Source organism: Bubalus kerabau, chromosome 17 (genome assembly GCF_029407905.1).
Source record: "Bubalus kerabau isolate K-KA32 ecotype Philippines breed swamp buffalo chromosome 17, PCC_UOA_SB_1v2, whole genome shotgun sequence".
NCBI lineage: Eukaryota > Metazoa > Chordata > Mammalia > Artiodactyla > Bovidae > Bubalus > Bubalus kerabau.
This window is the reverse complement of record NC_073640.1, coordinates 54,729,478-54,744,489: the sequence shown is the minus strand read 5'-3', so window position 1 is coordinate 54,744,489 and position 15,012 is coordinate 54,729,478. Positions and strand designations below refer to the sequence as shown.

Below are 15,012 nucleotides of genomic sequence, written 5' to 3'. Positions count from 1 at the left end.
CTCAGCCCCTCCCCCTAAGGCATCCTGGGAAAGGAGGGGAACTTCCGGAACAGAGGAACACAGCTTCTGCAGTTGCTCCATCTCAGGGGGACTGGGGTCCCACGGGGGTCTTCCCTCCACTGACAGAGGAGCCCAGGGGCTCCCCTGACAGAGTGTCCAGGTGGAGCTGCCCAGGTCCTGGCACTGTGGGGAGGCTGAGAGCAGACCACTGATGGGGACACAGAGAACTAGGGTGCAGGCCCAGTGCTGTGAGGTGGAGAAGGACAGGGCCTTCTGGAGTCCAGCCCACAGGCCGCCATCCTCTCCCCAAAGCCCCGAGACCCCCCGCCGGCCCTTCCTTTGAAGCCTCAGGGACTGAGAGCTCCTCCTGAGCACACGTCCACCTGGATGGATGGTTCTCCTGCCTCTGAACAATGCCCACTGTCCCCCTGGGCTCACCCTGCACTGGGATGAGGTCAGGAAGCCTGGGGACCCACAGTGACCTGAACCCTGGCTGATAGCCTCTAGTCAGGAGGTCAGCGCCCACCTCTGCCCAGGGCGCAGAGCCAACTCACACCCTTTGGCGTTTGCATCCCCAGCAGCCCACTCCAGTACTCTTGCCTGGAAAATCCCATGGACGTGGAGCCAGGAAGGCTGCAGTCCATGGGGTCGCTAGAGTCGGACACGACTGAACGACTTCACTTTCACTTTTCACTTTCATGCATTGGAGAAGGAAATGGCAACCCACTCCAGTGTTCTTGCCTGGAGAATCCCAGGGACGGGGGAGCCTGGTGGGCTGCCGACTCTGGGGTCGCACAGAGTCGGACACGACTGAAGCCACTTAGCAGCAACAGCAGCAGCAGCAGCAGCCTGTTACATCGTCCCCGGGTCTGCTCATGACCTCCAGGGGGCAACATTGGGCCAAACAGGAAATTAACAGGTGAACTTTGTTTTGCCTAAGGAAGTGGAGAAGGAGCCTGATTTCCATCCCTCCTTCTAAACAGCGGTCTCCAACCTTAAGGGCACCAGGGACCAGTTTCATGGAAGACAATTGCGGAGTGGTGGAGATGATTTGGCGATAATTCAAGCGCGTTACAATTACTGTGCACTTATATCTAATATTATTACATCAACTCCACCTCGGATCATCAGGCATTAGACCCCAGGGATCCCTCCTCTACAGACCCTCAGAGCCCCTCATATGTGCCCACACTATGCTGCCCAACCTTCTAGGGGCCTATGGGCACCCATGCCAGCTCTCATCCCTGCCTGCAACCACCCATGGGAAAGATCACAGTGACCACAGAAAGATCAGCCAGGGTAACAGAGGAGGCCCTGTAATGGCAAGGAGAACCCGGACAGTTTCTGAACCAAGGCTCAGGCAACAGACACGGAGACGGAGAGTCTCCCGGAACTTGACCCGAGGACCAGGGAGCCCACAGTCTGCCCACCCATCAGCACCAGGTTCCTCTCCTCCCAGGACACACAGGAAGCCTTTCCCTTCTCACCTGAGAACTGCAGCTCCTCCTGACACCCGGTTCTGGGTGTCTGTCCCTGAAAACAGACGCCAGGCTGGTGACACTGGAACATGGAGGTCAGGTCCCCTCTCCAGTCATCGCTCATCTGACTCCTTTCTCTCCTCCAGAGTCAGTGTGACCTTGAGGGGGGAGTAAATGCAGTCTTCTCAGATATTTGAGAACAACAGGAAGCCCCTGGGCATCCAGCTGGGTTTCTGTGTCACGGGAACAATTACCACCAACATTTGGAAACCGCTGGATCTGTGCGTTGTGCTGAGAGACCCCAGACCAAAACACAGCAGAGGCCAACACTGGGGTGGGTGGGGCAGCCTAACCGGTGTTCTGGGGTCTCAGCCAGGCTGGGCGAGCGTGTGACCTGGCGGCTGCTGAAACAGCATTTCTAAGGTGTCACCTGGGGGTTCGCAGTCTTCATGAAGCTCCACGGGTGATTCCCATGCATCGTGGGGATGTCGGCCCTGTGACAAGTGTTCCTGACGCACCCCCCACCCCCAGGCTCCTCCTCTGAAGGGAAAAGCCGGAAAGGGATGACAGAGGGCTGTCAGAGAGGCTGAGTGTGCATCTGATCCAGAGCAGTGGGGACCTCGGGCCCGGACACCCCAAGGTTGTGCTTTTCCAGACAAGGGTGTGTGTGTGTGTGTGTGTGTGTGTGTGTGTATAGATGTGTGTGTATGTAGGTGTCTGTGTGTAGCTGTGTGTGTAGGTATGTGTGTGTGGGGTGTATGTGTGTAGATGTGTGTGTGTGTGAAGGTAGAGAATCACTGTTCTAGAAAGCAGAGGACTCAGCAGAGTTCAGGGAATAGAAATACAGACAGAGGGGGAAGGGGGAGGGGGGCCACCAGTGAGGGAAGGAGGGGAGGGGAGGCAGAGGGCGGGGCCTGGGGCAGACATCCCGCCCCGGGCCACGTGACCCAGCGAAGTGCTCCTGCCCCCGGAGGAGGCCCAGCACACAGGGGGAAGGACGGCGGAGCTCACACAGCAGACTGCAGTGCTTCTGAGCGTTTCTGGACCAGAAGTTCTCCTCGCAGAGAGAGGGACACAGCAGACAGCAGGCGCCATGGAGCCGCCGGCAGGCCCTGCAAGCACGAGGCATGTCCCCTGGAACAGGCTCGTCCTGGCAGGTGAGAGGGGACAATTTTCAGGCAGTGGGCAGAGACTGGAGAACAAGAGACTGGCTGGTGTCTGGGGGAGACAGGGCTCTGAGAGGGGACAGGGGGCTTGTGTTCAGACCTGAGCACAGAGGACAGGGGAGGGTGGGGGCCTCAGCCACAGGAGACTCTCCATGAACTAGAGCTGGTGAGGGGTGGGAAGACTCAACTGCTGTAGGTTTTATGAGTTATTCTTCACTGAGCAGTTTGTTGAAAACTGATGACAATAATAACAATTTATTGTGTCACTAGAGAAAAAGACAACCAGAAGAGTAAACTTTGTCCACACCCACACTCTTAGAAACTGACAAATAAACACCAGGCTGTGGAATTCCTGGGAACTCTCCTTCCTTCTTCCCCAGGTACTAACGTCTGGAACCTGGTCCTGGCCCTGGGTTTCAAGCAGGATCAGACAAGCCCCTGCCCTCACGGAGCCCGCGCTCTGTGGGGAGGAAGACAGACGAGCAGAGAGATGGAGAGCGTGCTGGCAGGTGCTGCAGGCGTCACGCAGGAAAGGGAGCGGGGAAGGTCAGCAAGTGAGCACCGAGGGTCTTTACAGCAGCTGGTCGGGGCGAGAGGCATCTCCCAAGAGGCCCTGAGTGTGAGCAGGCGTGTGAGGGCAGTGAGGGAGAGAGCCAGGGGACAGCTGGGGAAGCAGAGAAAAAAACAAGCCCAGAGGGGCTAAAGTGATGGGGATCATGCTGCTGACCTTGAACCAACAGGACGTATACATATACACACACACACACACACACACACACAGTATAAAAACACACACCAAGGCTGAGGGATGAAGAGACCAGCTCAGGACCCAGGGCACCATTTTCCCATCCCCCACACAGGTCACAATATTAACTGGTTTCTCTCTCTTCCCTCCTAGTCTCACTCTTAACTTTCTGGACCCCGCCCACCACTGCCCAGCTCACTATTGAAACGGTGCCTCCCCGTGCTGCAGAAGGGTCGGATGTTCTTCTACTTGCCCACAATGTGACAAAGAATCCTCTAGGCTATGCCTGGTTCAGAGGAGAAACAGTAGACCACAGCCAGCTAATTACATCATATAGAGTAGACATTAATGTAACTACCAATGGGCCTACACACAGCGGACGGGAGGCACTTTATCCCAACGGAACCCTGCTGATCCAGAGCGTCACCCAGAAAGACACAGGATCCTACATGCTGCTCGTTACAAAGAATGATTTACAGACAGAAAGACAAACTGGACACCTCCACGTATACCGTGAGTGCCTCCTCTCTGACCTCGGGGTGTTGGGGGGTGAATTCTGTTCTGACAGACCTGGATGGCGCCTCCATCCCCTCTGCATTGTGTCCCGTGTCGGGGTTTGAACATTCAGTGCAGGGCACACACTGTGGAGACAAACTCCAAAGGGTCAGAAATGCCTTCCAGGAAGCCAGGCCCTGCAGACACTGTGTAGAGAGAAGGACCGTCTGATGAGGGACTCGGCAGAGGGAGAGCGCTCTCAGTCCAGCCCCCTGGGCCCCTCCCCGTGACCATGACCCTGAGGAAGACCCTGCAGGACTCAGGGAAGACCCTGGCCTGAGGGCCCCAGGGATCTTCACAGAGAAGCCCAGCCCCAGGAAGCCCCTCCCAGACCCTGTCCCAGGGCTCCTGCCTCCAGTGACACTGGGAAGCCTGTGCCAAATCCGGAGGCTCCAAGCTGGTCACCAGCCAGGGCTCAGCCCCAAGAGCCACATCCGTGCAGGGGCACAGCCTCGTCCTACTCCTGAGACTCGGCATGGAGACCACACAGGTACAAGGTCCCCAAGAATCAACCAAATGCCCTGGGGGACTTGGAGATGCAAGAGAAATCTCAGCACCCCCAGAGAGGAACAGAGGAAGGAAGACACTCCTGGCAGCTCCTCGACCCCAGGGTGCAGCCCAGGGAACTCTCTCCTGAGGCTGGTTGATGAAAACCAGGAGAGATGCCAAGTGGTCTCTGAATCCACCCTGTTTTGTCCACCACTAAACTCTGCTGCACAATTAACCCCCAAGGAAGCCTGTGCTTCTCCCAGACATAGAACAGGTGGCCTCACACTCTCTGAGCTCAGGTCCCCATGCATTTGTCTTGCCATACACCAGCATGCCTTATTCTTTAAAGACTCTGGCTGACAGGAGAAGGATGCCAATTTTCTTGAAAGATGTTTCTAGAGGAGGGAAAGGTATAAAGAAAGGGTAAGTGTTAGTCAATCATGTCCCACTCTTTGCTACCCCCATGTACTATAGCCCAGCAAGCTCCGCTGTACTTGGAATTCTCCAGGCAAGAATATGGACTGGGTAGCAATTCCCTTCTCCAGGGGATCTTTCTGACCCAGGGATTGAACCCAGGTCTCCTGCACTGGCAGGCAGATTCTTTACTGTCTGAGCCTCCAGGGAGGCTCAGGGCAATGTCCTCTCTGTTATCCGCACAGCGGTGCTACCCAGACCCATCATCACCAGCAACAACTCCAACCCCTGGGAGCATGAGGACACTGTGGTGTTAACATGTGGACCTGAGACCCAGAACACCTCCTACATGTGGTGGATCAGCAATCAGAGCCTCCCCAAGAGCACCAGGCTGGAACTGTCCGAGGACAAGAGGACTCTCACTGTGTTCAATGTCACAAGGAAAGACACAGGACCCTATGTGTGCGAAGCCCGGAACCCAGTGGGCATCAGCCGCAGTGACCCATTCACCCTGGATGTCCTCTGTGAGTAACCTCTGCTCCTATGTGACCTGAGCTGCCCACCCAAATGCACGCTGCCAGAGGCCAATCCACACCCCTCCCTCTCAGGTCCGAGTACATGGGCCATCACCCCTGGACACCCAGACTGCCCATGACTTCCTGTCCCAGGCAAGTGCAGGCAGGTCCACCTTGAATGAGGACAGGAAAGGGATGGGCTGCTCTGTGTGGGTGGCTAAGGATCACCAGAATATGATGGGAGAAACAATGTCAAACTCACAAAGAGTGAGCATGAAGGGTAATGATTGCAAATTTTTCAGACAAGCATGTGAACAGCTCAGAAGGACCCAGGGGCCCCAGTACAGACCAGGAACTTGCCTTCCCTCTGATTGCACCACGTGTGGCTTTCTGCTCTTTGCTCTAAATGTTCTGACACCCCTCCACTTCCCCCTCAGACTCCTCTGACCATCCAGAGGGAACCTCAACCTCTCCTTCCACACAGCCTCTAACACAGCTATACAGCGCTCCCGGCTTGTCAGTGTGAGGCCCCGGATATACGCCCAGGCTCTCTATCCCCAATCACACATGTACTCTCAGATCCCACATTCCCTGACTGGCCTGGATAGCCCCACAGTCAGAAGATCAAGGTTCCCAGGGCTGAGAGCACAGAGCAGTCTAGTACTAGACTGTTGTCCCAGCAACCAGGCAAGGGTCCGCCTGGCGTGATCTCGGTGTCAGAGGAGGTGTGTGATCATCTCTTTCCTGTTGCCACCTGAACAAAGACCCAGGGCCTTCCTCACAGTTACCTTTACAGAGGTCTTGGGCCCCAAGACTGAGGAGGGAGCAAGGCCCAGGCCCCTGACTCACTCTCAGCAGTCACCCCCTGTATCTCCACAGACCCAGTGGCACGGCCCCCCCCTCCAAGCCAGCAACACCACAGTCCCAGAACATGAGGGCCCCGTGGTCCTGAGCCGCCTCACAGATGAGACTGGGGTCTCCATACGCTGGCTCTTCAAAGGCCAGAGTCTCCTCCTCGCAGACAGGATGACACTGTCCTCAGACAACAGCACCCTCACCATAGACCCCATCAGCAGAGAGGACGCCGGGGGTTATCAGTGTGAGGTCTCCAACAGGGGCAACTCCAGGAAGAGTGGCCCCCTCAGGCTGAGGGTGACCTGTGAGTGACCACCGTCGCCTCATGTCTTAGTCGTTCAGTGGTGTCCGACTCTTCGTGACACCACGGACTTGAGCTCACTAGGCTACTCTGTCCATGGGATTTCCCAGGCAAGAATCCTGGAGTGGGTTGCCATTTGCTACTCCAGGGAATCGTCCTGACCCAAGGATCGAACCCGTGTCTGCTGCACTGCAGGCACTCTTCCCGTCTAAGCCTCCAGCGAAGCCCATTTTAATCTGGATAAGCTTCTTTTATTATCTCCACCAAAAATGAGCCTATCATCTCATTTCCTTCACTTCAAGCAATTGGAATGTGTGCTGTCTCTCCCCTCCTCATCCCCTGATTTCTCCTGGCCCTCTGCTGTGAAGCCTTGTTGCCAAGACCGCTGGAAGCAGCACTAAAATCAGTACCTGGGACTTCCTGGGCAGTCCAGTGGTTAAGACTCCACCTTCGACTGCAGGGGTTGCCGTGACCTCCTCCAGGGGATCTTCCCCACCCAGGGATTGGATCTGTAGCTCTTACGTCTCCTGATTGGCAGGTGGCATCTTTACCACTAGTGCCTCCTGGGAAGCCCTGGTGAGTTATAAAGCCTAAATCTCCTTTTTCTTATGTGTGCAATGGGTTTACTATGCACTGTATAGAGCTTTCTGAATAAGTGCTCCGATGAAGGTGGAAAGCACAGCAGACGTGTTGAGGCAGTAAGTGTCAGGATGTTAGTTCGCACTGTTGTGATCGCAGGCTTGCTGCCACTCTCAACTCCAGGTCCCTCCACTTGTCTTTCTTAGTTGCACCATCGTCTCTACAGTGGAAGTGACACCGTTTCTTCACAGGATGGGCGGTGGTCATGTGTGGTGAGAGCTGGGGGCCTTGCGGACTGCACTTTGTGCAACACAAACTCCTATGACTGTGTGCTGTCTGTTGGTCGGTTAGGTCTCTGGTTTACAGTGCTCTCACGGTCTCTAGTTCTCACTGAAATCTCTCTGATGCTGTGTCCATTATTGAAGGTGGGGTGTTATAGTGTCACTGTTATGACTGAGCTATTTCTCCCCTCAATGCTGTCCACTTTTGATTCACAATTCTTGTGGTGTTGGGTGCATAATGCTTATAATTGTTCTATTTCCTTGATGGATGGAAACTTTTCTTGATATGCAAGGTCCTAATGTCTGTTGCAGGTTTTTGATTTACAGATGATTATAGCAGACACTCATACAGCCACTACAATTCTCTTTTTATTGCTATTTGCATAGAATATCTTTTTCCAGCCTTACTTCAACCTTCTATGTTTTTGTATCTAAAGTGAGTCTCTTGAAGAGAGTATAGAGATGGGTCATAATTTTTATCCATTCTGTCAACCTCTGCCTTTAATTTCAAGGTTGAGGCTATCTATCATTCAAATATTTCCCAATAAGAAAGAACTTCTGCCATCTAGCTATTTGTTATATGTCTTACATGCTTTATTCATTAATTTCTCTATTACTTCCTCTTTGGTGATTAGGTGATTTCCTTTCGCATGTGTCATTTTGATTCTGTTCTTCCCCTTTCCAATGTATTTCAGTTCTTTTCTTAGTGCCTACCTTGAAGATGACAGTTATATCTTAAACATATAACTATCGAGTTGAAATACCAACCAGATCTATGATGTATATTACAAACAGGGTGCTCTGTGCATCTCCATCGCCTCCATATTACACACTTACTGTCATATATTTCAGCCATCCTTGTACAATATATGCCCCTTATATAGATTTATAAATATTGTTTCGTGTAATATCTTTGAAATAAAAAACAAAAACAAGCGAGTACATAAAAGACAATAATACCGGCTTAGATAAGATAGCTACCTATTGTGTCATTTGACCACTCTTCTCTAGGTTGCCTATGGCTCTGAGTTGCTGTGTAATGTTTGTTCAGTCATCTTAAAGGCTTCCTTTCACACTTCATATATGCTGTGTCTCCAGGGAATGAGTTCCCTCGACTGTTGTTTATCTGGGAAAGTCCTAATTTGAGCTTCATTGAAGGAGAGCTTCTCTGTACATTGCTTCGCCCGTTGACAGTCTTGCTTTTAGGACTTCAGTCAGTCATCCCAATGCCTTCTGATGTGGAATTCAATTTTCACAGTGTTAAAGATCCGATGCACATGCTGAGTCACTTCTCTCTCGCTTCGTTTTTCACTTCCTCTTTCCCTTGGGCTCTCAACAATTTGACTCTATTGTGTCACAACGTCTATATCTTGAGTTACCCCTTTTTGGAGTTCCTCAACCATCTCTAATATGTGATCTCATCTACTTTCAGAGGTTTTAAACCATTCATTTTTATATATTTTTTTCATTGCTTTTCGCTATCTATTCTACTTCAGAAACTGCCATCCTGCATATGTATGTCAACCTGATGGAGTTCTGCATAATACTTTGCCTGGACTCACTATTTGCCATTTTTTTTCCCTTTCTACTCCCCAGTCTGAATAACTTCTTTTTTTCTATCTTCATGTTCACGGATGCTTTCTTCTACCTGCTCGTAGATGTGCTGAGGAATCGCCTTTCTCAGTTATTGTTTTCACTTTTTATTCTTCAGCTCCAGATTTTCTTCAACCCTGTTTAAATAATTTAACAATGAGGAAGAACACATCTTTCTTGAGAAGCAGGTGCTCCTCACACCTGCCCAGTATGGAGACAGCCATCCCCTCACACTGTGGACTCCAGTGCTTTAGACATGGACACTGATTATGTAGCTACTGGGTCAATCTCAGACAAGCACATTAGGAGCAGAAAACCACAAAGAGAGGAGGCTAGTTGTGGACCCTGAGAAGGAAGGCTCATCCCACGGAACTGTCAGATGGCATCAGCCAAGGAACTGGACTTCTCCTCAAGTTTGATGGACTCTCTTCCCTCTCAAGGGGCTTCTCATGTGGAGCTAGTGGTAAAGAACCTGCCTGCCAGCGCTAACGCAGGAGACTAAGGGATGCAGGTTTGATCCCTGGGCGTCAGGAAGATCCCCTGGAGGAGGAAATGGCAGTCCACTCCAGTATTCTTGCCTGGAGAATTCCCTGGGCAGAGGAGCCAATCCCAGTGATCTGGAACCACAGACAAAGGTTATGCTCTTCGGTAGTCAATCCCTCCCTCTTAGAAATCCCACGAGCCTTCCACTCTGGGTGCAGGCAGACCAAGTGATATGGGGACAAGCATCCAGTGGTCGGTGAATCAATGAGCAGAGTTTACGGCTCACTGAGAAGGTGATGCTGTCCCAGACAAGCAACAGTGTCAGGACAGAGGGTGCAGGTCCCGTCAGTGTGGGCTCTCCTCCCAGTCAGAGTCTGCAGGTGTGGTCCAGCGCCCCACTGAGCACTATAGTGACCTTCCACACCTCTCCATCTTCCCGTGTAATATCACTGGAAGTGGGTGTGTAATGAATGCAAATCATGAGGACGTGGGTAGTCTCCTTTCAGAGCCTGTAGAACAATGTGTTTAATTAATTATGCAAAACTTAGCTAATTTTGTCATACTTTGGTTATTGTTTGTGAGAATTGTTTGACTGCAGGCAAGGCACTGGATCTTGTGCCTCCGTTTCCCGTCTGTAAAACTGGAGAAGAAGAGATGGATCTTAGGGCTGCTGTGAGGTTGGTCACTAGGAAGGGACTGAGATTAAAATTTTCCCTGTAGGTAAAATTCTCACCCACACAGAGTCGGCAGGCAAGAAACGTCACAGGGGAGATTTTGGTTTTCAGCGCTGTGGGTTTTGGCTGTAGAGTCAAACAACTGGGTTACATTTCTCTTTCACCTGGTCCTAGCTCTGTGGCCTCCATTCCTTTATTGAAGAACTGTGTGTCTCAAATCTGTGAATGCACAGCGGGGATGACAACCCCTCCCTCATGGGGATGGAAAGATCAGAAAAAATGGGTGTAAAGGATTTCCCACTGTGCCAGTCGCACAGGAGTACCTGGAAACAGTTCATTAATAATATTACTACTAATCAATGTTGGGTGGACTGGAGAGGAACTGCCCTCTAAGACCGACAGTGGTGATGGAAACAAAAATTCAGAGGGACGGGGCATAATGTGAGAAGAAAAGAGTCCTTCAAAGGAAAATGAACAGGACATGGAAATGGCTACAGTGAGAGAATGGAGAGTTCGAGAAAGTCCAAGGTTTCAAATCTGATGAAGAGGGAAATGATGCAGCCTCGTGCAGTGGGAGAGTCAGGAGGACATTGTGATGACAAGACACGCAAGCACACAGGCCTCAGAGCGTCTCCTTCCTCCTAACCAGGCCCTCTCCCTGTGAGACTCCTCCTGGTATTCCCTCCAGTGAACTCGGACCCCATTTCCCCTCTCTCTCTCTCTTCTGCTTTCAGGGCAAGAAAACGCTCGAGCCCTCGATGTGGGGGCCATTACTGGCATCGTGATCGGGGTCCTGCTCGTCCTGATGCCGCTGGCTGTCCTGGGGTGTTTCATTTTCCTTCACAGGTACAGTGGCATTCCCAGATGCTGCCCCCACCCCCAGGTTGACCCTAGTCCTAGAGGAAGGACACCCCATCCTCCAATTTCCGGCCTGGATCTCCAGGACCCCCCCACTTCCCCACGGATATTCTCTCTCGTCCTTCAGTTCCTGCCTCACCAGGTATTGACCTCTGGCAGCTTCCTTAACACCGTCCTCATTTATTTTGTTATTTAGTCGTGAAGTTGTGTCCATCTCTTTTGCCACTCCATGGACTCATCTGTCCGTGGAATTTCCCAGGCAAGAATACTGGAGTGGGTTGCCATTTCCATCCCCAGGGAATCTTCCTGCCCAGGTATCGAAACTGTGTCCCTGAATTGGCAGGTGGATTCTTTACCTATGAACCACCAGGAAAGGCCCATCTATCAGTTAACACAATTAAGACCCCTGCTTGTCCTCGTTCCCTGTATGTAGGCTGGCGGGTAGTAAGTACTCAGAAAAAGGTATCTCTTCCTGTATATTTAAATCCAGCTACTCTGATGAGGGGTAGTCACAGGGCCAGGATCTGAGGGTCGTCCTTGCCAAGTCCACACTTGGCCAGAGAGTGGAAGTTTGGACAGGCCAGGTGGGGTCAAATGCCCCCACGTGGCAGATACATTAACAACACCCCTGATGCATGAGACAGAACATCCTGCCAGGTCCGCAGGTGGTGGCATGTCTTTACACTTAAGGTCCAGGTAGATGGAGACAGAGGACAAGGCCACTGTCACATTTGAGCAGCTGCTGGGTGAGAGCGGGTGGCCACAGCAGCGACACTGCACTCAGTGAGATCCCAGAGTCACTGGTGACCGCTTTCCTCCCCATGCACTGGCCCTGCTCTCTCCATAAGCATGATGAATCCACTCAGACAAAGCTTTGGATGGATGGATGCCTTAACCAGAGCCTTGGTCTCTTCAGTGGCCACTTTCTCCGGAACCCTATTAGCCTATGGTCCTGCCCCTCTGGACTCAGGGCAGATACGGCTTCTTAAGAACTTTCCTCAGCGTCCTTACTGGTCCCTCCCCTCCTAAGCAGCTTTGGTGGAGAAAGGCGGTGTCCAGCCCCTGCTTGGACATGGGGATCCTCCTGTCCTGTGTTCTGATAACAAAGCCTTGACCTCCATCTGCACTCCTCACAAATATGCCTGTTTTGTTTTTCTTTCCTAACGCCGGCTGCCTGCACAACAGAGGGAACTGGCCCCCAGCGTCCACCTCAGGTGAGTGTCTGTTCAGCCCAGGACAGCGGGGAGCCCCGGTCAGGCCCTGCCATGTCTGTTCCTGCCTGCCACCCCCAGGGTCTCTGGCCCTTTCTCTGGGGCTTCAGCACAGGGGACCCGATTGGCTAGTCTGCTTTTCCTATGGGTTATCATCCTGGGAGGCTCCATCGCCCTCACTGGGGCCTGAAATTGCCAGAGGTTCTCTCCCTTGGTGGGGATCCTTCTCCCATGGTTCTCCGGAAGGTGGACATCCAACCTCTCCTAGGAGAATGGGCTAAGCTTCCTCACATGCTCAGTGGTAACTCCTGTCTCCTCCCAGGAGGTGGTCCCTCTGGCAGCTCTGTCTCCCAGGTAAGTACATTCCTTCCTTGTCTCTTCTCCCCAGCGTCCCCGCTTCACAGGCTCAGGGCAGGGGGACTGTCCAACCCTGAAGTACTGTGATACACCCTTCACTCGAGGGTAGTTGAAAGTCCCTTAGTTATGTCCAGTCTTTGTGGCCCCATGGACTGTAGCCTGCCAGACTCCTCTGTCCATGGATTTCTCCAGGAAAGAATACTGGATTGGGTTACCATTGCCTTCTCCAGGGGATGTCCCTGACCCAGGGATCGAGCCTCGGTCTCCCGCTTGCAGGCAGATTCTTTGCCTTCTGAGCCACCAGGGAAGCTCATAAGAGTAGTTAGAACATGGCAAGTCCCACCAAGCTGGGAGCTGGATGCACTTCAGGGACATGACCACCCACAACCTTAGCCAGAAGCTGCCCTGGTCCCCTGACTTGACCTCAGAGAACCTTGGAGTTCAGCCAGGAAGAGAGTGGGCACTGGATCATCAGTCAGGGGAGCCAGGCTAACAAGGGTGGAAAACAGAGCCCAGATAGGATTTGGGGTCGGGGCTGCAGGCTTGGACATGGCTGCTCGGGAGAAATGACTCTCCTTCACTCTCCTCTGATGCCCACTTCCTCCATGCCCAGGCCTCCCTACCTGATGCCAGGCCACCAGCTCCCATCTACCAGGTGAGTGTGGGGATCCAAGTTCTGGTCTCATAAGCCCAAGGGGCATTGGAAGTGCCCCCTGCACACCTGGCTGTGTTTGGAGGGCCAAGAAATAGCAGGAAAGATGGAAAGGGGATGAAGGGGAGGTGGGTCTGGATCAAAAACCTCTGACACGAACAGACCCTGGGAAGTCATCTAAGAAGGTTACATGAGCTCAAAGGTGTTGGTTTTCTTTTGCAGGAATTAGTACAACCGGACACAGACGTTTACTGTAATATCAGCCACAAAGCAGATGTGGGTCCTTAGTTCCTCCAGACACGTCTTCTTACGGACTGTGGGAAAGAGCTTACCTGAGACCCAAGACCCGAGTGAGGTCATGAGGAAGAGCCTGAGGTGGAGAACCAGCTCTGAGACCTGAGGCTATTTGGGAACCTGGGCCCAGGCTCAGGGTCCTCCTGGATTCCTGGAGACACTGACAGGCTGCCCTGAAGCCTGGATGGACCAGAACTCAGGCTGCGATTCCCACAGTGGGGGGAGGTTTCAACAGGCAAGTGACTGGGCCTCTGACCCACTGTGGACCACCAGAGAGATCTGAATCAAGAGCACTTTCCTTCCCCTGGTTGCAAAACATACTGCCCTTGGGTCTTGTCCAGCAAGAAATTCACCGGAATCTCTGCTCCGGCCTGTCCATGGTTCCTCGGGGAAAGGATTATCTCTAGTTACCTGATCTCCCTATCTATTCCCTAGGGGAAAGGAAGGAGAAGATTGTGAGAATGGAGGGAGGGGGCATACTAACAGGCAAGGAAGGTCACCAGACCCTTGGCAGCCACATGGGCACTCGGCAGTCCTCACATTGCCCTGGGGTCCCAGACACCTGCCAGTGCTTGCTCACTTGGCATGGAGTCTCTGGAGCACAGGAAATGGGACCATCTGAGACACACTAGAACACGAGTCAGGAAGGACGAGTCGTGGGTGAGACAACTTTTATGGGTGAGGCCCCTTTGCAGCCTCTTGGTGTCCTGAGCCCTCTGGCCCTGTTCACCAGGCCCTGCTGGCCCCAACTGGTGCTGCCTCAAATGAGTTTTTGTTGTTCAGTTGCTAAGTTGTGTCTGAGTCTTTGGGACCCCATGGACTGCAGCACACCAGGCTTCCCTGTCCTTCACTATCCCCCGGAGTTTGCTTGAACTAATCTCCAGTGAGTCAGCGATGGGACAGGAACTTTTGTCTGTCCCCAGATCTAGGATCCAGAATGCCTTCTCTCTCCATGGGTTTCTGTTGCTTCCCTAAGGGCCTAAGCCCTGAGGACATTGTTCCCTCTGGGGGAACCAAGAGGAGCAATCAGAGTCACCAAAGTAAGAGGGACCCAGAAGCCATGCTCTGAGCAAGGTCCTCCCAGGAACTTCCTGTGACCTCTATCCACTTCCTGCTGGTTTCCAGTTTGCTTTTCGATGCAGATCGTGAGCCTGCTCCCAACACACACACACGTGAGCCTCAGGGCAAAGGTGCAGGCTCTACCTAATACTCAACCTGGCTACCACGGCAAAGGGCTCACCTGTCTCCTCCTCAAAGTGTCTCAAGGGCCTTCCCACCCGGATCTCACCTGCAGCTCCCACCACACACCTGGGCTAGCAGGTCTCAGTCTCTCCCTGAGGTCCCTGGGATAGGTCTGTTCTCATATAGTTCCGCTCGGATCGCATGCCCACGCTCACACAAACACAGCAGGTGTGTGCCCTAGGGCACAGAGCCCACAGTTGGCAAGCATGCTCTGCCAGTGGCCAAGTATCATCTGTGCTGAGATGAGATGAGAGGTAAGAGAAACCGCCT

At 52.7% G+C, this 15,012-nt stretch overlaps 1 protein-coding gene across 1 annotated transcript; it reads left to right on the top strand.

Moving 5' to 3' along the window:
* Window positions 1–2,571: 2,571 nt before the first annotated feature.
* On the top strand, window positions 2,572–11,135 carry LOC129630665 (carcinoembryonic antigen-related cell adhesion molecule 7-like). The gene is given in 7 exon segments (XM_055551165.1): window positions 2,572–2,635; window positions 3,543–3,902; window positions 5,093–5,371; window positions 6,242–6,255; window positions 6,257–6,521; window positions 10,863–10,974; window positions 11,114–11,135. Coding segments are annotated over 7 exon segments (1,116 nt in total).
* The last annotated feature ends 3,877 nt before the right edge of the window (window positions 11,136–15,012 follow it).